Source organism: Carettochelys insculpta, chromosome 6, assembly GCF_033958435.1.
Source record: "Carettochelys insculpta isolate YL-2023 chromosome 6, ASM3395843v1, whole genome shotgun sequence".
Lineage (NCBI taxonomy): Eukaryota > Metazoa > Chordata > Testudines > Carettochelyidae > Carettochelys > Carettochelys insculpta.
The window spans coordinates 28,845,489-28,871,702 of record NC_134142.1 but is presented as its reverse complement, the minus strand read 5'-3'; the positions used below and the strand labels follow the sequence as shown (position 1 = coordinate 28,871,702).

The following is a 26,214-nucleotide window of genomic DNA, read 5'->3' as shown; positions in this document are numbered from 1 at the left end:
TTCCATTTCTGACACATGGATTTTGTGGACTGTTGTTCCTCAGCTGAATACAGCTACAACCCCCTGAAAACAGCATCTGGTGCTGTTGTGCAATCTATAGCAAAGGGGAGCATGGCGATTTCGGGTGGGCCTATGGAGCTGAGGCCAAACAACAGGAAACACATTTGAATAGTCTCTGTGGTTCCTTGCCCCAGTCACTCATCCAACTGACAATTTCATACGAGCTTCCCTTTCCAGTCCCTCTGGTAAAGCAACTCCCCTTCTGGAACAATGATTGTTTATTCTTCCTTTTTATCGGCCCCTGCAACTGCCAGTCAGACAGCACAGGCAGGATTCCCTGCAAAGAGCATGCCAGCAGCATTTGTCTGGAACACAGGAGTAGAGTGTGCCAAGTTATAATTGCACAGCCTTGATATGTGGTCTTGGGTGAGCCATGATGGCCAAGTAATCACACACAGGGAAAGGAGCTGTTTACATTAACCCTTGAGGGCTTACGAGCTGAGACTTATTCAAAATGTGATAGTTTAATAAGAGCAAATTACACCCTGATGTCAGAGATTTAGACTCAAATATGAGTTGTAAAACACCAAACCGCAGCTGTCTCTTCTTCCCCACCCCCTCCCCCGCCATCGCCTGGCACATTTTTCATTTTAAATAAGACTTTATTCTATCAGAGCACAAAACAGAACAGTGTCACTAAACTGCACCAGAGTTTCCAGGGCAAACTCCCATTTTTATTCCATTGTTTCTTTACATTTATTTAGTGTCCTTAATGCAAGTGCAAGAGCAAACGGCGATATGCAGCTTTAAGCACTCAAAGAGCTTTCCCAGGATTATAACTTTTTACAACAGGCGAGGAAGGGGACAGCTCATCCAGGTACCTATAAACATGTCACAGGACCTTTGATGCCTATATAATTATTTACATGGCACTCCCTATTACAACTGGCATAACACCTGGTAATTATACTTATCACTTACATTATATTCTTCATTGTTAGGACTCTCAGCATATTACAAAGGAGGTCACCATCATTGTCTCCATTGCACAGATGAGGCACACAGAGGTGAGGTGATTTGCCCAAGGTCTTCAAGAAAACCAGTGGCAAAGCTGAGAACAGAACCTAGGTTTCCAAGCTCTGTCCACTAAGACACACTACCTCTCATTGTGTTAACATCCCCAGTGTCTACCACACAGCACCTTCTTGTTACATTTTCATCCAACAGAGACAGATATGGAAAACTGCCTGGTGCTTATTTTATCCAGTGAGGAAGAATTAAGGTTGATGGAATCTGGATTTGTGGTTCTAGGTAACACAAAGACAGAGCCTGATCCTGCAAAGAGAGCCATACAAATCCTATCCCTGGTGCAGAATATCTAGGTCTCCACTTCAAGGGCACCATTCGTTATTGGGAAAGAAGGCAGTCTTCCTCCCTTCACTTCAATTACCTCTCACCCTTGCTTCTCACAGGCCAGAGGTCACCAAACAAAATAGCACAACAAGCCATTTTCTCCAATTTGGTAAAAAACTCAATAGTTCAAGAGACGCAATGCATGTGAATGCAAGACAGTCCTTAATAAATAATGTCAAACTGTACTTTTTGTAACCCCTATTTTAAGAACAGTGCACACACACAAAGATTTGTAGTGAGATACATGTTTGCTGCAGGACGCTCACAAACTTTTTACATATTTTATTTCCTCACACTTTACCACCTTCTCCCTGACTTTCACTCCCAAACCTTCTCACTCTCTGGAGGATGCTAGGGTGAGTTAAACAACATTTTGAGATCACATATCGGTTGCTATTTAGATATGAGTTGCCCATTTTTGGGCTTTTAGAGTTCACCGTTTATCAGAAATAATTAGTTGTTTTTTTTTAAACTCTGACACTATAGTGTCGGGAGCTACAAAAAAGTCCTTAGAGAGCCACATGTGGCTCTGAAGCCACAAGTTGCAGACCCCTGTCATAGGTCTCTCCTCCTCCTCAGGCTGAACTCTGCAAAGTACAGAATCAGATATATTTTATACATTGATACAACTTTGACCCCCCCACAGAATTTTTGGACATGACACCCCAGTTCTACTTGCTCATAAGGAGCCTGTGTGGAACTGTTTGCAGGACTGGGCCCCTAAACATCACTTTGTAGTTTATGAAATACCAATTAAAGATATTTTAATGTTGTGGTCATGTTGCAAATCCAAAAGAGACTGGAATTTTTGAAGGGAACTCCATACTAACCTAGCTCTCAGTATCACTATATTGACCCTACTATATATCTGGAGAAGAAGGTATGGGGAGGGGGCAGGTGTTAAAATCAATGCTAACACCAAGGACTGTAACTATAACAGCTCTCACACCACCGGCACGGCTGCTCAAGTGAACTATAAATACACTGCTACACTATGCCCAGTACTAGAATGCCATTCCACTACTCTTCACCCTCCCTTCTTCCTGGTGACTGACAGAGACTGGCTGAATACAAATCCTCCGGACACCAGTGCAGGATAAAACACTGAATGGAGCCTCAGGAACAGCCTTCACATTCAAGTGTTGGGTAAACCAACCAGTTAAGTAGTTCTCAACTTTTCCACACTACTGTGCCCTTTTCAGGAGTCTGTTTTGCGTTGTCTACCACCACGTGTCACCTCACTTAAAAATTATTTGTGCACAAAATCAGACTTAACATTACAGAAGTGTCACAGCACACTATACCGAAAAACTGCTTGCTGCCTTACCTTCTCCATGCAATTATAAAATAACTCAACTGCAATATACGTATCGTCCTTACATTTTAGCGCATGCAGCAGTATAAGCAAGCCACTGTATGAAATTTTGGTTTGCCCTGACTTTGCTCACAAGCCAAAGCAGCAGTCCTGTAGCACTTTAAAAACTAACAAAATAATGTATTAGGTGATGAGTTTTTGGGGGCAGACCCACTTCACATTATGTGGCCTGTTGTACACCTAGGAAAATATCTAGACGAATTGCTGTAGCCCCCCACCAACAGCTCCAAGCACCTAGTACACAACCCCCAGGTTGAGAACCGCTGCACCGCCCTCGCTGGCTTCAGGGAAACGACAGGGGCAGGAATGAGCTAAAGCTCTGCTGAGAGCCGGACTTGGTGACTTCTCCTCCCGGGGATGAGTGCGACCCAGTCTCCTTTTCCCACGCCCTGCAGTGTGGCGCCGGAACAACTGGCTAGCGGGGGTGCTAAAGGCAGGCACTATGTACAGGGATTGTTACTACCTCAAGGCGGAGGGGTTCCCCCAGCTCGCTGCCTAGAGAAAGTTCCTGCACCAGAAGTCGGAGAGGGCAACGTGCCAATCGCTCCTCTCCACTTGTCAACACCCGGATCCCGCCTGCCAAGGCCTTGACCGGGTGGGACCCGGCGGCGCCCAGGCTTTCGGCAGGGAACGTGACAGTGACCCGCAGAGGAGCGGGTCTATGCGCGCCCCAGCGCCTGCGCCCCGCTGCCCAGCACTGCCAGCGGCCGCCCGCCAGGAGCCACTTACCCAGCAGTGGCATGGGGCTCGGGACAAGCCCCTGCAGGAGCCCGGGAGGAGGCAGTTACGGCCGCCGCGCCAGCAGGGTTTGAATGGCGTTTGCACAGGCCCCTCCCCTGTCGCAGATCAGCCTGACCCTGCCAGTCCCCGGCTCCTCCGGAGCAGGGCGGCGAGAGCAAAGGCGAGCCCAGCCCAGCCCTCCTCCACGCTGCTGGTTGGCTGCGCGCCGCAGGCTGCTGCTGGGCCGGGCTACACCTCGGGGGCTTCAGCAGCTGGGATGCCAGCATTCCTTCCGCCCGCCCGCGTGGGCTGCGGCTCAACCCCTCGCCCCCAGCCACGCTTGGCCCGGGCGCCGCGCAGGCAGCGGCGGCCGGTTATGTAACCTCAGCAAGGGGCTTATGCAAGGGCCCGGGCGCTCGGCTCTAGCCGCCCCGCAGGGCTGGCCCAGAGCGGGAGCCGCCCTCGCAGCAGGCAGGCGGCGGGGCTTTCCCACGGGCCGCAGCACCCTGGGGGCGGGGGCGGGCGGAGCTGCCCGATCCGGACCCCTGGCCAGCTGGGTTCGGCTGCCTGTCCATGCCCACCGCTGCCGCCTCGCTCCGGGCCAAAGCAACGGCTTTGGGGCTCAGCCGCAGGCGGGATGGGTACTGCAGCCCGAGCTCCAGGAGAAGCTGAGTGAAGAGGGAGATCTGATTCCAGCTGGAGGCCCCTCTGCAAGAGCAGGGCAAGGCGGGGGAAGTAGATGAGGTGTGGGGTAGCCTCCTTCCAGCCATCCCAGCGCAGGTAGACTGCCGCTGAAGTTGAAGGCCATTGTTACCCACTGCAGAATATGCAGGCGTGGGGTCCCCTGAAAATGTGGAGCACCACGGGGCCTTAATGTCCACCAACCCACCCCCCTTCCTCGCTCTATTCCCTGGCTGCTGCAGCCATCTGAGTGTCTCTCCAGAGAAGATTTACTTAAATTGACAGGAGAAAAGCCTGGCCGATCAAAGGCAGAACGTGAACCTGGGTAGGAATCATTCAAGTAGCAAGGAAGCTGTTTAACAGGTGGTGTAGACAGTCAGTTGCTGTATTTACTGTGTTAGTCTATAGGGTCTTAGTTTAAAATTTGCTTTAAAATTCTTCAGTGTGTGGCTGAAGATTTGAGGTATTTATTTTATAAACCCTCCCATCCCATTGCCCCCATGACAGACAGCAGCCAATCAGTTTATAGTACTGCATAGGGCTCCAGAATCCAAAGGGCTGCTCTGACTCAGTTATTTTAATCCACGGTTGTGTGCACCCAAGAGTTGTGTATTATTTTAAAAGTGGCGTAAATGGAGCCAAAGCAACAAAGCACTTAAGGAGCAGGCTGTTTACTCTTACTCCTTTTTCATACACCACGTTTGAGGCGTAACTTTACACTTACAAAACTTACAGATTCATCTGGGGCTACACATATTGCTGTCACAAGAATAATCAATTCCATCACAAAAATAACAGCATCAATTTTAATGTCCATTATTATTGTTATAACAGATGCACTTCCTTGCTCAAATCAGAACTAGGCCCGATTGTGCTAGGTGCTGTACAAACAGTATAAGATGGTCCCTGCCACATAGAGCTGATAATCTAAATAGACAAGACAGTCTAAAGGATCCTCATTATGCAAAGGAGAAATTGAGAAAGAGATTAAACCTCTTGTCCAGCACAGGGTTACATGCTAAATGTAACCTGTATGCTCAGCCTCAAACATTCAAAAATACTTTGGTCTCCACAAAGTTACAAGACTGGCTTAAAATCTGAGATGGCTGATTAAACGTTTCGTTTCCCTTCTGCTTTTTGTGCTTTGAGGCTCTGCATTTTGGGGTTTTGGTCTGCAATCATGAGGTCTAGAAACTTTTTTTTTTTTTAAAGAAAAAGTAAGAGATTCTCATGTACTCACATGACTCCAGGAATAGGGGCTTTATGAAAGTCACCAAATATTATGAGTAGGGCCCAAGCAAATATATAGTCCATTGTGGTCAATTACACCATCATAGGATTTTTTTTTATTAGTAAATGTAACGATTTCATCCATTTAAATCTGAACTTTCACAGTGTTTTAACCCTAGGGGTCCTGACCCAAGAAGGAGTTGTGTGTGAAATTGGGGAAGGTGTGATTGCAATACTGCTACCCTTACTTCTGTGGTGCTGCAAGCGGCAGCATTGCATTCCAATCTGGACAGCTGGAGAACAGTGGCTTCTGGCCTGGAGCCTACCTCTGAAAGCAGAGTTGCTGCAAGCAACACCACTGAAGCAAGGGTGGCCTAGTATGGTACTGCCACCCTTCCCGCTGCGCTGCTGCCTACAGAGGGGGAGCCCTCAGTCATCAGCTGCCACTCATCATCTGCCCACCTCTGAAGACAACAGCCCAGAATTAAGGTGGTATGGTATGGTATTGCTACCCTTAGTTTGGTGGTGCTGCTGCCCTCAGCACTGGGCACCTGGCCAACAGCCACTGCCCTCTGGCTGTCCAACTCTGAAGGCAGTGCAGAAGTAAGGGTGGCAATACCTTGCAACCCCTCTGCAGCTCCCTTTTGGGTCAGGACCTCTCCCAGTTGGAGAAATGTTGGTCTCCCCTGTGAAACCTATATAGCATAGGATGAAAACACACAAAAAAACTGATTTTGTGGGAGACACTATATTTCACAGTCCATGACATGTTTTTCATGGCCATGAATTTGGTAGGCCATGAGTATGAGACGTGTTAAAATCTGAAAGTTGGCAATGCTGCTTTATCCATGGCAGTAGCCCCATTGAGACTACACAAGCAATTTGCAGCAGACCAAGAAACCTGTACTCAAACTTTGAATCTCAGAACAGATCCTTAACCACATGACTATCTTTCCTTTTGAATTATTGCCCATAAACTAGGCCACTAGTTCCACACTTTGTCCTGTAAACCAACAGAAAAAAATGAATATTCACAAAAGCAATACCAATAAAACTATTCACCTTAAAACATAAGATAACCAAGCTCCTCTGAAGAGCCAAGAATCTCAAGAACTCAGACTGTTGTACTTTTCACTTTCATTCTCAAATTACCATATGAATTTGATCAAGATAAATTGATTCCCACACAAATAAGTCTGGTAGGCTTCTGCCCATATTATATATTTATATTAAAACAAAAAAACCCAAAGTGTTTTGGTTTTCCAGCACTGGGATAGTACGTTAACCAAATAAAGGAGCCCAGGCAGCAAAAAACATCCTACAGTTTGACCTGCAGCAACAAGGCATTTAGCTATAACCATTAAAAACCACAAGGTATCAAGCAATTCCAATTTAATCTCAGGGTACAGCTTTTCTGTATTCTTGGAAAGACATAATTGAAAAAAAGATGAATACACATTGCATGACAGTGACTCATACAGTTTAAGTGAGGTTGCACTCTTGAAAGAAACCCTGGGGCAAATCTAAACAGATGAGGAATTGTTTGGTTTTTTTTTTTACTTTAATGTTAAATCTAAACTTACCATTGCCAGGACAAATCCAGTAGAATATTTCTGAAATCCATTTCAAAAGTATCGCCAAAGTAACTGCAGTGATCCCTGAATTTTCATTTAGGTATGTTGGATTTAATAAAAGAGACTAAGTTACATGTAGCTTACGCATTATCATCTACATGTTGGCTTACAGGGATGTGTATCACTGGCTGCTGCTGTACAGAATCAGAATTGCATAACTTCACATCACAGATCTTGAAAGGTATTTAGGTGCCTAATTCCCACGGAAATCCATAAGGCTTATGTGCCAACTCCTCATGGATTTCAGTGGGAATTAGGCATCTGAGTACCTCTCAAGTTCTGAGTACGCAAACCTCTAGACTAGTTCGCTGGCCTTTGTATTAAAGTTCCTTCTAAAGGCTCCAACAACTTCTGCCACTGTGTTGGAAACCTCCCTCCCACCTGGTAGTGACGGGGTTAATTTACTAGCTAGCGCATCACAGGGCTGAAAAGGAGTGTGACAGCATATAGAGCAGCCATGCTTCCCAGGCCATCCTCAATGATGGTTAGCAGGCCACTGGTGCTTTATTTCCGTGCATATCTGCAGCTCCTGTTGGTCACTGATGGCTGTTTCTAATCAATATGAGCTGCAGCAAGCAGCGTGGACTAGCACTTTGCTTCCCACAGTTCCCATTGGCCAGGAACAGCAATCCACAGCCAGTGGGAGCTGCGAGCAGCTGTACCTGCACACATGCAGGTAAATAAAACACGATCAGCCAATGTTCCCTCTAAATTTTTCCGTCCACATGTGGAATAAATGTTATATGCACCAAGGCATGTGCAGATGTGCACCACCAATAGAAACACACACTCCCAGCTGTGGCTGCCCTGCTGATCAGTTGGGCGGCATTGGATCAGCTTATAGGGAACAATGTGCAGCCAGCCAGGGCTGATCCTGCTGAACCGCATCCAGCCCATGGGTTGCTCATTGCCCACATCTGTGCTACAAAATAGAGGCCAAAGCCCGCATTCTGGCACTTACAGGGGAGCTTTCACATGGCTAGAGTGAAGGGGTACAACAGTGACAATGCTTGTTCAATATCCATAGATCCATCTGGCTTTCTTCCCCTTAACCTGTAGAAATAGATATAACAATGAAAGGTTATGTGTTCCATGTGCGTCAAAGTTGAGCTGTCATATTTTATTCTGTATTTATACAGAAATGTTGATTCAGTCACCATTAGGATCCAATAGGTCACCCTAATAGAGGCACTGACTCATTTACTAAGAGCCCTGCAGATAAGAAAGGCGGATACACCTGCTGATCTGGTAAGGCAGAAAACAACAGTCTAATGCTCTCTAACAGACTTCCTTTGTCACTTAAAGTGCCCCAATTTGCCAGTATTCAGAGATACACTTTGAATGTCATGTTGTCTTTACCATTAAAATGAGACTGTTGATTGCATTAAAATCCTCCACATTAAACTTCCCAGTGCTGATACTAGATGGTATGTTATTACCCAGCATACACATCAGATTAGCTCTTGCCATTGACGACTGTTTGGGATATGCTTAGGTATAAAAGTCATTATCATTGTACAGACAACCAAGATGCATTACGCAAATGAGTATTCATGCTTACAAAAACCTGTGTGCTACGCAAACATGCTAGGCTGACTTCAACATGTTACGGCTTCACACCTAAAAGAGCAGGAATGGATTAAATGATTGAGGATGAAGTACAGGAGTGGAGAACTGAACAGCACCTCCCTGTTTCTAAACATGGTTTTTTTGTTTTTTATTCTCCAGGGTAAGTCTTCTCTCACTGACAGACATTTGTGGTTTGATTTAATGTGCAGCAGTTTCATACATTTCCTGTGACAAGCAAAATGCCTAAGAGACTGGGTGAAAATCATCAAACAGTTGCTGGCAAGTAACTGTTGCATTAGTACAATTTGCTCTTCAGACAGTACCTGTGCAGCAGCCTTACCACAATGCAGAAGCATTTATAGCAGCAGAAGGTAAAGGGAACCTTCTTTTTTATAGCAATACCCCCATTTGCACATTCTTCTGGTTGACAAGAAAACATTATAGAGACTGTATGAAGTTATGATGGTTTCACTTTTATATTGTTTGTGGACAGGGATGTCTGCAAACCAGGGACAATTACAACACCTCCCCTCTCTCCCACCCCCACCATCCTCAACATTCCAGAAAACTATTATTCAGCTGTTACTGGATCATTTAGTAGACCTGGTTAATACTCAAGAGATGTAGCCCTGGTACGCTGTAGCTTCACCAAAAAAAAACCAAACACCCCCACAGTCCTGTAGCACCTTAGAGGCTTACAAATTTAAATAATTTATTAATATTTTCTATGCCCTGAGTCAGTTAACCAATTAAACGGGATTTAACATCCCTAATGGTCACAGCCCTTATCTAGTTCACCCTGCTGGACACTCACCATTCTCCTTTTATTCTCCCCAATGTCTGGCAGTCTTCAGTCCTGATCTCTGAGTTCAGCCTCTCTGACTCCTTCCTGAGCACAGAATCTATCTGGTTGCAGTCTCCTGGAAGTCCCCAGATAAGAGCTGAGCGAGTCTCTGAGACACCACAATAACTTAAGCACTTGTTTATGTTCTTGCCCTCTGGTGGCACCTCTGGTTTATAACATATCTGATAGTTGTAGTAAACAGACACAAATATTGCAGGAGTATTCCTAAAACAATCACTATTTACTTTAGGCTGCACGAGATGTACATAGATCCATACAAAATCAGCACATAGCTCCTTGTCTTTACTTCTTCATCACTCTTGAGAGTTCTTTGGGATTTGGTCAAACTCCTCAGGGAAATGTAGGGTTCTTCCTCTCTCCTTCCCTTCTCACATACACTCCAACTCTCCCATGCCCCCTGGGTGATGGGTGAAGTCCCAGCTGGGGAAAGCAGATCCCAACCCCGCTCCTTCAGCCCAAGGCCCTGCCCCTTTAGCCAAGCCCACCCCTTGACCCATTATTCCCCATCCCAGGGGATGTTAATGGCCCCACCCTTCCTGGCCAGCCACAGCACCTGTTGACTAGAGGACCAGATAGCCCTGGCCTCAACCCCAGCTTTCCCAGGGCAGCCAAAGAGCTGCGGCCTTGGCCCTTCCCCTAGTGATCAGCCAGCCCTGGCCCTGACCCTCCCCATGCAGCCACAACCCCATGCCACCAAACTACCATGCGGCAGCCCCCAGCCTCTGCCTTCCCTGGCGGCTGGGCTGCAACTGAAACCCCAGCTCTCCCTGGTCAGGCAGGAAACAGACAGTTTTGGGAATGCCTTCTGCTGGCTACATTACCCATGGCCCACACAGCTATTTGTAGAACTAACACAAGTCAGAGGAGAATCAGACTTTCCTATTTTTAAATATTGTGGTTATAGGGTCAAATTCAGCAGTAGTGCAACTACCATCAGATGTCAGTGGCATAGGCTCTACTTTCCCCAGAAGTGAATTTGAGCCACCAATGTTTTTGTTTTGTTTTGTTTTGTAAAGGGCTCTGAGGCATTCCTGTAATAGTAGCGGCTTAATGTAAAGTAAATGAGAAAAGTACCTTTTCAGATCTTCTGTGCCAGTGCAGAAAGAATATGGGGGAGGGAAGCCACACAGCACATCAGCCCACCAGATGACAGCACTGCACTGGGTAAAGCCATTTATTCTTGTATCCATTTTCTACCTCCTGAAAGGCAATATAAACAAACACTGTAGCAGGGTGAAAAGTCTCAAGGGTAGTCGAGTTAGTCTATATAGGTAAACACAGCGAGGAGTTCTGTGGAACCTTGGAGACTAAGGGACTTATTAGGGCATGAGAGCTTATGTCCTAATATATCTAATTGTCTCTAAGGCTGTGTCTACACGTGCCCCAAACTTCGAAATGGCCATGCAAATGGCCATTTCGAAGTTTACTAATGAAGCGCTGAAATGCATATTCAGCGCTTCATTAGCATGCGGGCGGCAGCCGCGCTTTGAAATTGACGCTCCTTGCCACCGCACGGCGCGTCCAGACGGGGCTCCTTTTCGAAAGGACGCCGCCTACTTCGAAGTCCCCTTATTCCCATGAGCTCATTCCCATGAGCTCATTCCCATGAGTCTGTACCCCGGCAGAGAGGTAAGCTTGAGATACAGGACAGGGATATTATCTCTAAAGATATTAAGAGATGAAGCTATTAAGAGATTATTAGACATATTAACAGCTAAAGATCTTAAGATATAAAGAGAGATGATCGCTAACATTAGCATAGTGCTTTCTCCAAGCCCATCATTACACAACTCTTCTGTTTGCCTATTAAACCATTCCTCTTTGTAAGTCAGTAGGCTACAGGTGGTGGGAGGAGACAGCTCCTTTTGAAAAATACTGAGAACCATACAGAATGGTGAATTCTGGAAATTGGTTGTAAAGAGCAAAAAGGCAGGGTGAGCAAAAAGGCAGGGTGAGGCACTCAGCAGGAAATGGAAATCTACCTATGTTCTTGTAGCATTGTATGGCATGGATTTAACTGTCCTTTCAAATGACTTCCCAGCTGCAGGGAGGATTCTTGTAGCACCTTTAGGCTGTGTCTACACGTGCTAGTTATAACATAGTTGTAGCTAGTTATAACATAGTTGTATTCTTGTAGCACCTTTAGGCTGTGTCTACACGTGCCCCAAACTTCGAAATGGCCATGCAAATGGCCATTTCGAAGTTTACTAATGAAGCGCTGAAATGCATATTCAGCGCTTCATTAGCATGCGGGCGGCAGCCGCGCTGTGAAATTGACGCTCCTTGCCGCCGCACGGCGCGTCCAGACGGGGCTCCTTTTCGAAAGGACGCCGCCTACTTCGCCATGAGCTCATGGGAATAAGGGGACTTCGAAGTAGGCGGCGTCCTTTCGAAAAGGAGCCCCGTCTGGACGCGCCGCGCGGCGGCAAGGAGCGTCAATTTCAAAGCGCGGCTGCCGCCCGCATGCTAATGAAGCGCTGAATATGCATTTCAGCGCTTCATTAGTAAACTTCGAAATAGCCATTTGCATGGCCATTTTGAAGTTTGGGGCACGTGTAGACACAGCCTAAAGGTGCTACAAGAATCCTCACTGCAGCTGGGAAGTCATTTGAAAGGACAGTTAAATCCATGCCATACAATGCTACAAGAACATAGGTAGATTTCCATTTCCTGCTGAGTGCCTCACCCTGCCTTTTTGCTCACACATCCTCAATGGTCCTGACTCTATTTTATTGTCTACTGCCTTCATTTCTTTGGCACCCAGGTGGCTTTGTTCCTCTTAGTATCAGTGTGTGTGTGGTGGGGAGAAGTACTCCCTGCCTCCCAGGGTGTATTAAGGCTATTGGAAGCAAGGAAAGGGATAGGATCAGGAATTTTGAAGATAGCTATCAACGCCATAGTTATGCGGCTATCACGCCCGTAATGCGGACGTAGACTATGTTGTAAGACCACAGAATATATGCAAGCTACCATGATAGAAGAGATTTTTCCCATCACTGCAGAAACTTCCCTCAAGTGACTGTAGCTAGGTCAATGCAAACATTCTTCCATTGGCCTTGCTGCAGCTACCCTGGGGGTTAGGTCAGGGCAGCTATGGACTCAGGAATTTGGATTTTTCACACCCTGGAGTTCTGAAGCTCTGTCAACCTAAGATTCACATGTAGCTCAGGCCATAGCAGTGCTTCAGCACTTGTTTACACAGATACACTGTATCACTCTACTATCCTTAAGCACCTCCTCATACTGTGGGCAGTCAATTACACCCATATCAAGGTTATTTTGGTATAATTTTAAGAGAAATATGTTATATTGGTGTAAGGTGCTTTTTTACTACTGTTACTCTTTCCACGCTACAAGCTGCACTGTTATAACTATTTCAGTATAAAGCAACACTTCTAACCAAGATAGTTAAATCAGCACAAAATCTTTGTGTAGACAGGCCTCACATGGGTTAGGGATGACACACAATCCTAGTAAGGCGTATGACCACAATGTAGTTGGAAGGGACAGGAAGAAGGTTTAAGTAGCTGTAGCTGGCATCAGTTACCTGAATGGCTGGCTCACTCCTCATGAGCTGCTTACAGGTGGGAATATTTTTGTGTTTCTTTTTCCTATATTTAGGGATCTTGCTGGCATCTGGAATCTGCCTCACCCTCAAACATATCTTTCTGTTCATCTTGTTACTTTCTTTACAACCAATTTCCAGAATTCACCATTCTGTATGGTTCTCAGTATTTTTCAAAAGGAGCTGTCTCCTCCCACCACCTGTAGCCTACTGACTTACAAAGAGGAATGGTTTAATAGGCAAACAGAAGAGTTGTGTAATGATGGGCTTGGAGAAAGCACTATGCTAATGTTAGCGATCATATCTCTTTATATCTTAAGATCTTTAGCTGTTAATATGTCTAATAATCTCTTAATAGCTTCATCTCTTAATATCTTTAGAGATAATATCCCTGTCCTGTATCTCAAGCTTACCTCTCTGCCGGGGTACAGACAACAGTTTGGCTTTTCAGAAATTTAATATGTATCTGTCCATCTATAATACAGAGTTAAATATGAGTGAACAAACTTACAGTCTGTAAAGGAAGAAAATTGACAAAATCATTCTCTACGTAAATACATGACAGCTGATTTATAACCCATGAAACTCAGTATATCAGTAATAGCTTTTTAAAGATAATTGTTTTGCAGGAGTGGAAAGTTTTATTGTTTGTTATTACCTTAAGTTCAATACAATATATGACTATGCACCTACGTAATATCTTAAAGACCTACCCTTCTCAGTCACTGTGGAATAGGACTGACCCCAAACACAGTGAATACTTCTGCTTCAGTACGGCAAGGAGTTGCTAATCTAATCCAACAAAACTGGCACTGTCCTCACAGCAAACATTTGTATTCTTCATTCTGCTTCACCCCTCAGCGTGGCTTCTACTTGTCCTATTTATGAACTTCTCTCCCTTCCCCTGCATTCCCATTGGTTGCACTTTTGGAGTGACTGGGGTGTGTGATTTGTCAGGTTGCTTGTCCACAATGGAAATCATCCAAATAGCTTCAAACAGCTAACGAGCCCACCTAGTAGCTGCCACATCCAATTTCTGGATGGTCTGGCCCATCCAGCAGTCACTCATCTGGCTCCAGCATACAAGATGCTGTCCACGAAGAAACTCAAGTGCTGCATCACAGCTCTTACGGACAACACTGCAGTCCCCAAAGCCTAGTTGCCAAAGCTCCCTGTACCATGAATGGGAAAGATAAGCACCTTTGATCAGTAAAAGCTGACACACTAGGCTAGAAGCTGCCTACACTAGCCAAAGGGAGAGGCTGAACACGGTTGTGTGCTAAGCCCTGCCCCTCAGTCAGAGATATTTGCTTAAGTCTGGCCTGCAGGATGCATGTATCTCTGTTAGTGATTCACAACTGAGAATCCCTCTCCAAAAGTCAGGCAGTTTGGGTGGTCAAAGCATTTCTTGTGGGACAAGACCTGTATTCCCTCTAATTTTTTCCATCCCTGGGTGGAATAAATTTTGTTATGCACACCAAGACAAATGTGGATGTGCATCACCATAGAAACACATGCTGCTAATCAGCTAGGCAGCACGTGAATCTCTCCCAGGTGGCTGCCCAAGTGCTCAGCTTAGAGGGAATGCTGGATAATACACCTCCTTTGCTCCACACAAACTGGCTGGAGCCAGTATCGCCGATTTTATGACCGTTAGTCCAGAAGTTAGAGCACATGCCTGGGATGTGGGACATCCAGGTTCAATTCCCACGTATTCCAGAGTGGGAGAAAAGATGTAAACAAAGATCCTACCTCTCAAAGCAGTACTCTAAACCCTGGACTACAGCATTAGTCCCACACACTTTCTCTGATTAATCCAAAGACAGAAGAATTTATTCACAGTGGAATAGGTGGGCAAACATCTGCATTCTCCTGCTTTATGAACTGGTTTGGGGTTTAGACATGAGAGGAAGGCAGCAGTGCATGTACCCAGAACAGAACCATAGGCACTAAAATGTAGGTACCAAACAAAGCTAGCCACATACGGGAAAAGCTGTGTTATCTGGCCCTTGACCAGCCAGAAAGCTGTATAAACTAGCATTTCTAATCTTCATAGAAAATCCAGTTTATAGTCCATCTGGCAGAGGGCCAGCAGGCCCCTTACCTGGTCCCCTTGGGCTCCCCAAAAGCAGAGACCTGCCCCTGCTGCTCTTAAGCGAATGATAAGCTACGAGGGGCTGAGAGTGCAGGAAGGGGTGCAGGGCTGGGGCTCAGGAGGACATCTAAGAAGCCCAGTCAAGGGGGAACTCACATTGAGTGTCTCCCTGCAAGCACCAACCTGTCCCTCTAACCCGCCTGCATTGCCTCCACCTCTTGGCACCACCTTCACAGTTCCTACTGGCTTTGGTTCCCAGCCAATGGGAGCTGTGGAGTCAGTGCTCAGAGCAGGGAGCATCCATCTAGGAGCAGCAGGGGCAAGTTATCATTTGCAGGGAGCCACCTGAGAGAAGTGCCCTCTAGCTCCAGCACCCCAAGCCCATCCCAGCTCACAGCCCCAGCTCTGAGTCGCCTCATGCAACCAAACTCCTTCCAGAGCCTGTCCTGCACCTGCTGACAGACCCTAATTCCCTCCCTCTTAGTTAACCAGAATTTTTCATTTATTGACACCCTTCTTGTCCCCAGTATGCCTGATAAAAAGCTTTTACTGTACCAAGAGATTTAGCAAGAATTTTGTGAATTGCAGTGGAGCTAAAACCGGGACTTAGGTGCCTAAGTATTTTGTGGATCTGAGCCACAGGGTCCCTTCAAAACTCCCCTCTTTCCTTCCTTCCTTACACCAATAAATCCTGTAATGGAAGCATGTGGATTACGGCTGCAAGCTGAACAGAAAGCCTCCCCCAGAAAAGACGTTCTGTTTACCTCCCAGTCTGCAAACTGAAATGGCACTTTATGCATACTCCGTGTGGGGAAAGTACACTATCTAATGTATAAGCAGCTGTAAGTAGTAAGAAGGAAGGAAACTTTAACTCTCTTGCCATTGCAGAAAAGTTTAAAAATTGTTACAATAGGGATGATACCAGTTGGTACAGGTCAGGGTTAAAAAAAACAAGGTCCAATTCCATGAAGGTTGGGAGAAGAAAGGGAAAAAAAAAGCAAACATCTTGGTCAAGCTGATCAGCTCAAGTGTAGTTTGTATGTCTATAAAGATACTTCCCTGATGAGTCTGGAGTTGGAAGTGTGGTTTTGGGTTGTTTTTTTTTTTGGATTTCAGAGTATGGGATGAAACATTCTCCCAGAAATGAAGGTGGTGTTCTGAATAAGCAGCGTTGAAGAGAACCTCAACCCACAGAGATCATTTATATTCAGTTCTGTGCATAAATAAGGTATAGGAAAGTTCATTACTGAAATAAAAGAAAAAAATCCTGGCATTTGATCCTTTTAAGTTCAGTGGAAACCCTCTGCACATCTCACTCGTTTCACTGTTCACAGTGCAAAGTGATAAATGAAATGTTGCTATCTTCATCTCCCTAACAGTCAAGAACCCAGAATCCAACCCCATCTATACTGCTCACTCAACTCTCAAGCAGTCAGGCTTTAGATAGTGCAATTTATTGTTTTTGTTGAAGCCTTTCAGCTAGTGGGAAACAGGTGCAAGGCCAAAGGGCTCTTGCCAGCTTATGTTTGAATTCTGCAGTTCCTGAAACAAACCTTTATTTCCAGTTTCTCTCTGTGGCACATGTGCCTTAACCCTTCTGCTGCTGCAGCTCTAAGCTAGAGGGGAATGTGGCAGCATCAGCTTAGATCATCAATGCCCTCATGTGAAGAACCAAACATATCTGGCAGCTGCACAAAACATGCATTTTTCTCCATGTGCCTAGCATATCCAGCAATAATCAAAAGCTAAAAGTAAAGCAAACCTGTGTGAGGAGGCCCACAGCTAATGAGTTAGAAAGGAGCCCTGACATATACATAATATCAAAGGTCATTTTCTTTACTGTACATTTAAAGCACAATTAATGTCAGGAAAAAGAGGTAGTTATTTCATAGTTCAAAGCCATTTCCAAGACTTTGTATATGGGATGAAATTAGCATTTGTTTATGAGCTTAAATTGATGCCCCAATCACTCACAGACTCCAGAGAACTTTGTAAATACCAAGCTGGTGATGCAATTAAGTGAATGAAGTTTGCCTTCTTGTTTCAGGTACCATACTCAGTTCTGCAAAGTACCAGGTACTTGCAGTACAGCCTCTTCAACTCCCACCAACTTCAAGAAGAGTAGGTGTTCAGTACCTTTCAGAAAGTGCTCAGTATCATGCAGCATGAAGTTCTAACTCCGTTATAATGAAACTGCTTAATAAGAGCTCTTTAGCTTATATCTGAACTGGTCATTAACCAACCAACCAGATTGACGTACAGCAGGTACATGCCGCATTTGTTTGCAGAAAGGAAGCTTATTACTCTAAAGGGATATGGTCAGCATAAATCCCCACGCTTTGGTGTGAAAACTGTATTCCTGATAGTGTTGTGAGTTAACTGAGATCACCCCATGTGAAAGAGACCAGAGGGGGAAAAACTCTCAAACCACCCCCTAACCATCTTTGTTTACTTAGCATATTTGACAGCACTTTGTAAAGACCCCATTTTAATGTTTCATCAAAATAATAAGTAACTCAGTTAAATCAGATTCCCCGTTTTATGTACGTTTCCCACTGAAAGAGGGGAGGGAAAATTTTGAAATATAAAATAAAATGTAATTGTAAAGCCATAATGTTCAGCATATAGAGTAAAAGGTAGGTTTAGTAGCGGGACTACCCTTAACTCAGGTTTTTAAACTAACTTTTAAACATATGGCATCCCTTTAGGATAGCTAACTTCCCCCTAAGCTGCCTAGCTTCCCATTAAGTCCTGTGCAGGGGCTCAGGACCTCAGCAGGGAGAGAAATTCTACCCCAGCAAGCCCTCAGACTGCTGGAGCTGCTGTGGCTGAGGGGAGAGGACCAATGTTCCCTCTAATTTTTCCCCACCTGAATAAAATGAATGTTCTTGTCGAGGTGATGTGCGGCACTGCATAACAAAATTCATGTGGTGGGAATGGGGCCAAAGGAGCTTGAGTGTGGGAGGAAGCTCAGGGCTGCAACTGTGGGTTGGGATGCAGGAGTGTGAGTTCTCAGCCTGTGGTGCAGCTGGGACTGAGGGTTGGTGTGCAAGGGCTCTGGCTGGGGCTGGTAATGAGGGGTGTGATGTGCAGGGCTGAGGAGCTGGTGTATAGGAGGGGTACAGGGATTAAGGGCTTTGGGAGAGATCTGACACGCTGTGGGATGTTTAAAGGGAAGCTGTGCCTTCACAGGCGAGAAGCACCCCCTGCAAGCATGCAGCTGCCACAGTTGGGGGAGAGGAGCCCTTCCTCACCATTCCCTGCAGGGAGTCACCAAGGTTAAGCCTGAGCCCCAACCCTCCAACTCCCCTTCTACAGTCCTGAACACCCTCCTGCACCCCAAAGTCCTCACGCCTGGCTCTAACTCAAAGCCTGCACCCCCAGCCCAGAGCCTCTACCTCCTCCTGCACTTCAGCTCCCAAACCAAAGCCCTACCCCAACCTGCATGCCCATCCAGAGCCCTTACACCTCAACCCCAGCCCCACCTTAGAGCCCTCACCCCCAAGTGGAGCCCTCCATGACTCATGAGGGGATTAGAACTACTGAGAACCTTTGAAGATCAGGGTAAATTATTACGTTCAATAATTGCATGGTGCTTTATTTCCCTCTAGTGGCTAAACTACATATTGAAGTTTGAGTCTGCTGCTATCTTTGAGCTAATGCATATTATAAGCTCTCTAGCAGATGTACTAGGCATTGCTGGGGTCCTTAACTGAATCATTTTTAAAATTAAAAGGAAAATGTGTATGTTTATTTCAATAATGGCCTCATGCTTTATTTAAATAGCAGGGCTCAGGGAACAGAGTGTGGGGTGGAGGAGGCAAGGCAGGAGGTTGGGTGGGGGTGCTCAGAGCAGGGAGTGGAGGGTGCAGAAGATTGATTAGGAGGCAGCTCAGGGCGGGGGTTGGGGGTACAAAGTGAGGGCAGATGCTAGGGGAGTTGTGGGGCTGAAATCAGGGGCTGGAGGATGCAGGGTTAAAGGCAGGGGGTGTCTGCAGGAGTCAAGGCTGGGCCATAGGCTCCCAGCCCCTCATTCTGTCCACAAATGGAAAAATGAAGAAACACTAAGGGTATTAAAACATCTCAAAAAAGGGCACCTGCATTTTTAATCTGGGTAAAAGTATTAGTCTAACTTCATTCTTGAACATCCTTGTAATATTTTAGCTGAAATTTTCCAAACAATTCAGCTTTAGGCATATTGCTGGCATTAAATTTCCACCCAGCTGGTTAAAAAGTTTGGTTAAACTGGAAGTTTATAACGGAAAGCGTGGAGAGGGAGTCTGAAGCCGTATCTGGCAAAAACCGTCGCTATTCTTTGTACAGAAAGGAACATAGGGTTATTTAAATTTGCAGCAGTTTAACTCTTAATATTATGCTTCACAGTGGATCAAATAGACAGCAGATATCCAAATATATGTAGTGCTGTGAAAATGAGGTATGTCAACTGGAATGGAAAATGGGATAGGAAGGGGGATGTAAGTGCAACTGACTCACAATGGAAAGACTAATCAACAGCATATTATGGAATAGGTAGCTCTTACACTAGTATGACAACACTAGAAGCACAGAAGAATGGGCGTCTGTCTTACGGAAAAATAACTTGATTAGCTATGTCTTGTAGGTGGCCAGTAACTTTCCCCTGCTAGTTTGAAATATGTTCAGTGATAAGATTTTTCTGCTTTTTTGTCTTTCCTTCTTAAGAATTGAGATGAAGGAAGGAGATGAGTTCTGGAGAGATTTAGTCTAGGTGACTAGAGTGATGGTGAGGCCATGGAGTTTTGGCACTTATCACCTAACATACAACTGGACAAGTCCAGGGAAATACCACTACAAAGCACACCATCTATTTGGGAAGCAGTCAGAGGATGTCACATTGCTCACCCAGTGACTCAGTTACTATCAAAGAGCATAGGCTACAATACTAGAGTGTTTGTCTCTGTAGAAGTAGCTTGGTCCAGTGGGATTTTTGGACATACACCTTAAAAAAGTTATTGATGGACAAGTAGAACCTGGTTTGCCAAAGTCACAAGCTGAATGAGGTTGACATGTCTGACCAGGTGTCTCCAGAGGCAGGCCCAACAACAGGGGTGGGGGAGGACAAAGGGAATAGTTGCTCCTGGGCCTGAAGCTTGCACCACTGTTGCTACTTCCACAGCAGCAGCTAGCTCTCTGAACCCCTCTGAAGTGCTCTGGCTCAGGACAGGGAATCCACACTGGAGCAGGTGGTGCTGAGAGCTGACTGCCCTTGGCCCCTTTCCTTCCAGGGCATAGAGGTGGGGGGGCCCCCACTCCCCACTTGCTCTAGGGCCCACAGAATGTCAGCACCACTGTTCAAAGATTAAACTAATCTTATGTATTGGGAAGCAGAAGTTATCCGAACAAGTCCTCCAGACTCCGATCCACCACCCATGGGCAAGCATGTGTCTGTGGGCAGGGAGAAATCACACCGCTCCTCTTAGTTGCTGTCCTGCTCCATGATGATGTAGTGGAACAGAGGCTATGCAGCTAGTGCAATTCAGGAAGCAAAGCTCCTAAAATCTGGGACCCTGAGATGAAAGAAAGATCACTGTCTTTCTACTCCCTCCTTAAAATCTAGGATTACATTATTCCATCACTGGTTTGCCACTAGAAGAAAAAAAGTTGACCCCTGGGGCAGATCAACATAGACATACCTCAAGGCCTTAAGAAATCAATTACATGCCCTCATTTGCAAGATACACGTGCTCAGCAACAATTTTAGACTGGGAGAGCAAAAAAATCCAGAAATGCCTCTCCCTGTTAGAAAAGCTCTGACAAATTCTATATATTAAAGTTGCAGATCCTCCCTTGGTTTTATATTAGAAGCTAAACATCTTGTCTACAGAGCAGCTACAAACTTCTGTAGATTTGTACCATGTGCACAGAGTTAACACCAGCTGTCTCATAACAAAGCTGGAGATTTTTCTGTTTAGCCAGAAGCAAGAACACCAATCTGGCCCTGAACAGGTTTGCTTTTGCTAATAACTCGATCTGAGAATTCCATCTACCTCCTTTTGCAGGCAACATACAAGCATTCTAAATACCTTGTCATTGCTTACACAGCTTTAGTAAAACTCTATGCTTTATAAAGAAAAAAATTGATATGCAGTATGTTATATCTTGACCACATTTAGAGTCAGATAGAACATGGGCAGTTTTATCATAGTTTGCTGATTTATGGAGCTCACTCAATTCTCTTTGGTAACTCACATGCTGCTATTCTCCTGTATGTCTTGACTGAACTCCTTCCCAAAGAAAAACCATCTCACTAATTTATTTTTGTGGGCCAGCTGTAGAAAGACACCTAGTTAAAGAATAAAAATCCAGTAGAAGACATTTTAGTGCTCAAGAGAAGCTAAGAATGAGACAAGAAAAAAGCCTAGAACAGGGGTCTGCAACAAAATAGTGAGAAGAGCCATTTTTTTCCCAAATTCAGTTACCAAATCAATACTTCAGGAGCTGCAATGCACTTGAATACTTACATATTCCTTAAGATGATGATCCTTAATAAATAACGTCAAACTGTACTTTTGGTCACCCCTATTTTAAGGGCAGTGCACACGATTTGTACCAGTTAGAAAGTCAAGTTACCCCTATCTCCAGGCTTTACCCACCTCAGCCCACAAATCCAATCCCTACCCAAGCTTTACCCCCATCACACCCCCTACATCCCCAGGCTTAAATCCTATCAGCACCAAATTGCAGCCCCATCCCCAGGTTTAACCCACGTCAGCCGCCCTGCCCCAACATGCCCACTGAACCCAGATATTACTTGTCTACCCTCTGCTCTCCAGACCCCCCCGCCCCCAAGGCCAGAAAATGCCTGCAGCTTTCCCAGGCACTCCCTACCCAGCACTGCTGGGCTCACCAGGTTCCGAGGGAGCTGGCCTCGCATCAGGGGACACAGCTCCAGCAGCTGCTGCAGAGTGGAGATGATCTGGGGAGTGACATGCTGACCAGGAGGAGGTACTGGCCCCACCGGGAGGGAAGCTGCGCTTGCAGGAAGCCTCCCCACTACCTCATCCTCTTTAGTACTGCTGGGCAGCTCTGGAAGGGGCAACTGTGTACCTTTGGTAGGAGATGATTTGGTTGCCCCTCCCCCTGCTCACTTCCCCCACATGCAGTGCAGGTGCCTCCCTGTACCGCCCCTACTGAAATAATGGAACTAAACTGAATTGGTTTAACATCTGGCATTAAACCAATTAAAATTTAGTTCCATTATTTCAGCAGTGGCAGTAAAGGGAATCACAGGTTGCCGACCCCAGCCTAGAATGTAAATCAACAGTATCGAACAAATAGGGACCTTTGCACGTATAACAGATTTAAAATTGAGAATTATCAGAACTGTATGAAATAGTTCACATTTAGATAATGTTGCCAATTAGGGTATAGTTCATTTATACTGTAGTGGCACCTAATGGCTGCAGTCAGGTCAGGAGGCTATTGTGCTAGACACCATGTAACCATAAATGACAACAGCTACTCCTAAGAGCTAGTAGTCCAGAAAACAAGCCTTACCACCTATTACTTGTTGTTACTAGGTTAACATTCAAAGTTGCTTCATGTCTTAAATCCTTTACCTCTTACAAAAGGTGAAACGACTCATAACCAGCTTTCATGTATCTGCACTTCTGAAAACCTATCAAAATTACCGGTGTAACCTTTTTATGTATTCGTAAGTTATAATACAAGGCAGAATTCCTTCCCCGCCTTTAGAGAACCTACAGATTGGTAGAATTTCATGAACAGCCTATTAGGTGTTTCCCATAAAAGCCAATATATCTCATTCTTATTTACCTTTCAGAGAACATAATAGAAATATATAGATAGCACTCAAGCCACTTCATCTTACTACTTCAATAAAAGAAGTTCATAAAATGAAGTTTACATGAGCTTCCTAAACTCACTTGTATTTTAGAATACTAGAATTGATGCTAGCCTTTATTTACTGGTGACAATTAACGTGATCAGTTGCAGAAAGCATTTGTATCTTTCAATAAAAAATGAAACAGGCACGTGAGTGACTACATACTTCACAAGTACTTCCCAAAAGTCATTTTATTTCTCCAGAGATTGTGATAGGTAGTTTTGTACCTCATGAAGCCAGCATGAGATGCATAAGGGTCGGTCCTGCAGTATTTCATAGTATTGTATTATGTAACATAAGCAATGTTAACAGTACAAGAACCACAGATGTTAAGTATTATGCTGGAAGTGTTACAAATCAATTTAGAAACTAAGCATCCATTACTATAAGCAATCCTACTCAGATTACAAGAACAAAGTTGAGGGATTTGTGTAAGTACCACAACATTAGGTAAATTTTACTGACTTATCATATATTACAAGCTTTCAGAGAAGATGACAATGGCTTCCCCGATAGAAGCACCTGCAATAGTAGGGATGCAGAAGATTTCCTTCAAATTCCTTCTGAAGCCACCTTCAGATTTCTTCAGGGCAGGCGATTTGAATCACTAACCTGAAAAACAAGCAAAGGTATATTAATGAGTTTGAGGTTTAGGACTATTACAGATAAATAAAAGACAATTACAACAAACAACCATGACCATTACAGTGAAATGGTCAATGAACTTAAAGTTTCTCTTTTGTTGTTAACTGATACTTACATATGGGATGAACAAGTAGTGTCTAGGGTAACAGTTTCTAGAGCTAAAGCATCTTGCTCTGTTTCAAGTTTATGAACTAAAAGCATTGTATAAAAGTATTAATTCAAAGGATTCTCATTTTGCAAGACTTCCAACAAACACAATCCAAGTTACCTTTGATAGGAACAGGTTTGAAGGAACCTACTTGAAGTTTATAGCAGTTTTTAGTGTTCAGCAAGAATTGGGATTTGCTAAACAATATCAGACTGCAAAGTTACTCTTACTGTTGGTAGATGGATAATGACATGGAATAAGCCATTATCTCCGTGGCAACAGAATTAGGACTGTCAGAGGAATATTGCACGTGGTTCTGCTATTACTCTTACAGGCACGCCTCGGCTTCCCCAGGTAGATGCTCTTTCTGCAAGCCTGGTAAGCCCTGAGTACAAACAACCAAGGGCAGCTCCAAGACCACAGATATGCCAGACTCAGAAAATCCTGGGTAAAGTTTTCAAACCTCACTTAAAACACTTTGGAAGCAGCAGCCCATAGACTCCAGGCACCTGAGTACTCAAGTAATTTGTGACAGCAGGGGCTTGATAGTTTAAATCATTTCAGTGACTTTAAAAAACTACCCTCACATTCAGCTTGATCTGTTTCCCCTCATCAGACAAGAACCAGGCTACCACCATCACGAGCCTTAAGGCACACATTTATGGCTAGATCATGGTGTCCCCAAACTGGGGGGCTATATGAAGAAATTCTGGGTGGGGTGCAGTGCAACCCAGCCCCCCCATCATATCCCCCACCTGAAGAAAGATCCATAAAGATCCTTTGCTTCCGGCTCTCAGCCCCTACCATTCTATCTGGCTGACCCAGCAAAGCCACTATAAAAAGCAGGCAGCTGGCAAAGACCCACATGGAGCTGGCTGCCTTCTGCAAATGAGAGAGAGAGTGGATTTTGGGGAGTGGGGGGGACAGGAGGAAGAGGATGGAGTTAGATGGGGGCTAGGGGTGCCTGGCTTTGTGGGAGGGCAGGGGAGGGGCTCACCTGGTCACCTGGGAGGGTTTGGCTGACCAGGTTGTGGGACTTGGTGGGGTTCAGATGGCTGGCCCTAGCAACATGGGGCTTGGGTGGCTTCAGCTGGTTGGTGGGTGGCTGGCCCTGGCAACACAGGCCTCAGGCAGGTGGGGATGGTGGGTCCCAGCAGCATGGGGTTTGGGCTGGTGGGTGGCTGGCTGGCCAGCCACAGCAGCTCAGGGCTCAGGCAGCTCAGGATGGCAGGGGGGTGGGGTGGCTGGCCCTGGCAGTGTGGGGCTTGGGCAGGCAGCTCACCAGCAGCTGGGGTGGGTGGCTGGGCATCTGGTCCCAGCAGCACAGGGCTCATGCAGGTGGGCAGCTGGCTCGGGCAGCTGGCCAGCTGGGGCTGCACCAGGCAACCACAAGGGGACAAGAAAAATTTTGTATCAAGTTTGTGTGTTTACTTCAAATTACAAACTGAACTTTTTGTTAAGGGGGGGCTGGATGATGGTAAAGAAAAAGTGTGGTGGGCATGAAGGTTTCTCAAAAAGTCAAAAGGAGGCATGATGCCAAAAAGTTTGGGAACCACTGGGCTAGATCCTCCCAGCGACAAGGGAGTGCGGGGGCCGCCCGGAAGCGGTTCAGGCGCCCCCCTGCTGTTTCACACACATCGGCGCCAGAGCTCCTTTGGGCGACGCCAGCCCCGCTGGTTCTGCCCGAAGGTCCCTAGGGCGCTCAGCAAGCAGCACTGTAAGCGGTCCCGAAGGCACAGCGCCAGCCGCCCTCGGAGCGGCCTCGCACGCCTGGGAAACCGTCCCACCCGCCTTACCAGCCCCCGCGCCCGCCCGCCACCCCGGGGTTCGGCGAACGTTCGCAGCCCGCCCACACCCACTCTCTGCAGCCACAGGGACCGCAGCACCCGGGGGGGGGGGTGCGAACCGCTCCCCTGCCCGGCGCGGGCGCTGTACCAGCCTGCACGTTCGCGGGGCTCCGGCAACACTCTAGGCCCAGGGGAAACAGCTCGGGGGCCGCAACCTCGCCTCAACCAGAGACGCAACAGACGCCGAATACCCCAATGGTCTCCCCCACCTCCCGGCCAAGGGCTGCCCAGCCCCAGCGCTCCGGACATTCACCGCCCACTCACCCCACCACCCCAAACAACCCGGCCATACAACGGTGCCCACAGCCCACTCACCCGTACCTCACCGGAAGCGGAAAAAGCCGAAGGATACGCGCTCCCCCTTCTTATCACTAGTGAGGGAGACCCTCACTAACCTCCCTCTTCGCGGCTAGCTCAGCCAATGGCCACCGAGAAGGGGCGGGATTACCAATTAGGTGACCGGGCCTATCCGGTTGTGCGGCACTTTATTGGTTACTCGGCACGATTGACAATGTTTCTATCCACTCAAGATTTGCTATATG

The 26,214-nt window shown here is 46.1% G+C and overlaps 1 protein-coding gene, 1 long non-coding RNA gene and 1 other non-coding gene across 3 annotated transcripts in view; all 3 read right to left on the bottom strand.

Annotated features, from left to right (window-relative positions):
* SYNE3 (spectrin repeat containing nuclear envelope family member 3) overlaps nucleotides 1–3,734 on the bottom strand; it is a 120,331-nt gene extending 116,597 nt beyond the window's left edge. The window contains exon 1 of the mRNA XM_074996562.1: nucleotides 3,518–3,734. Within this exon, the coding sequence (XP_074852663.1) occupies nucleotides 3,518–3,530 (13 nt within the window). The 5' untranslated portion in view covers nucleotides 3,531–3,734. The remainder of the gene's footprint in view (nucleotides 1–3,517) is intronic.
* A 1,281-nt stretch (nucleotides 3,735–5,015) lies between these two features.
* LOC142015285 (uncharacterized) lies at nucleotides 5,016–26,077 on the bottom strand. Its single transcript, XR_012646117.1, has 5 exons — nucleotides 25,994–26,077; nucleotides 23,555–23,644; nucleotides 10,562–10,687; nucleotides 9,437–9,542; nucleotides 5,016–8,106 (listed from the first exon to the last, which is right to left on the bottom strand). It is a non-coding gene; the product is annotated as an uncharacterized LOC142015285 (long non-coding RNA).
* Nucleotides 23,982–24,251, bottom strand: LOC142015508 (small Cajal body-specific RNA 13). The gene has a single exon (XR_012646163.1).
* Nucleotides 26,078–26,214: the final 137 nt, after the last annotated feature.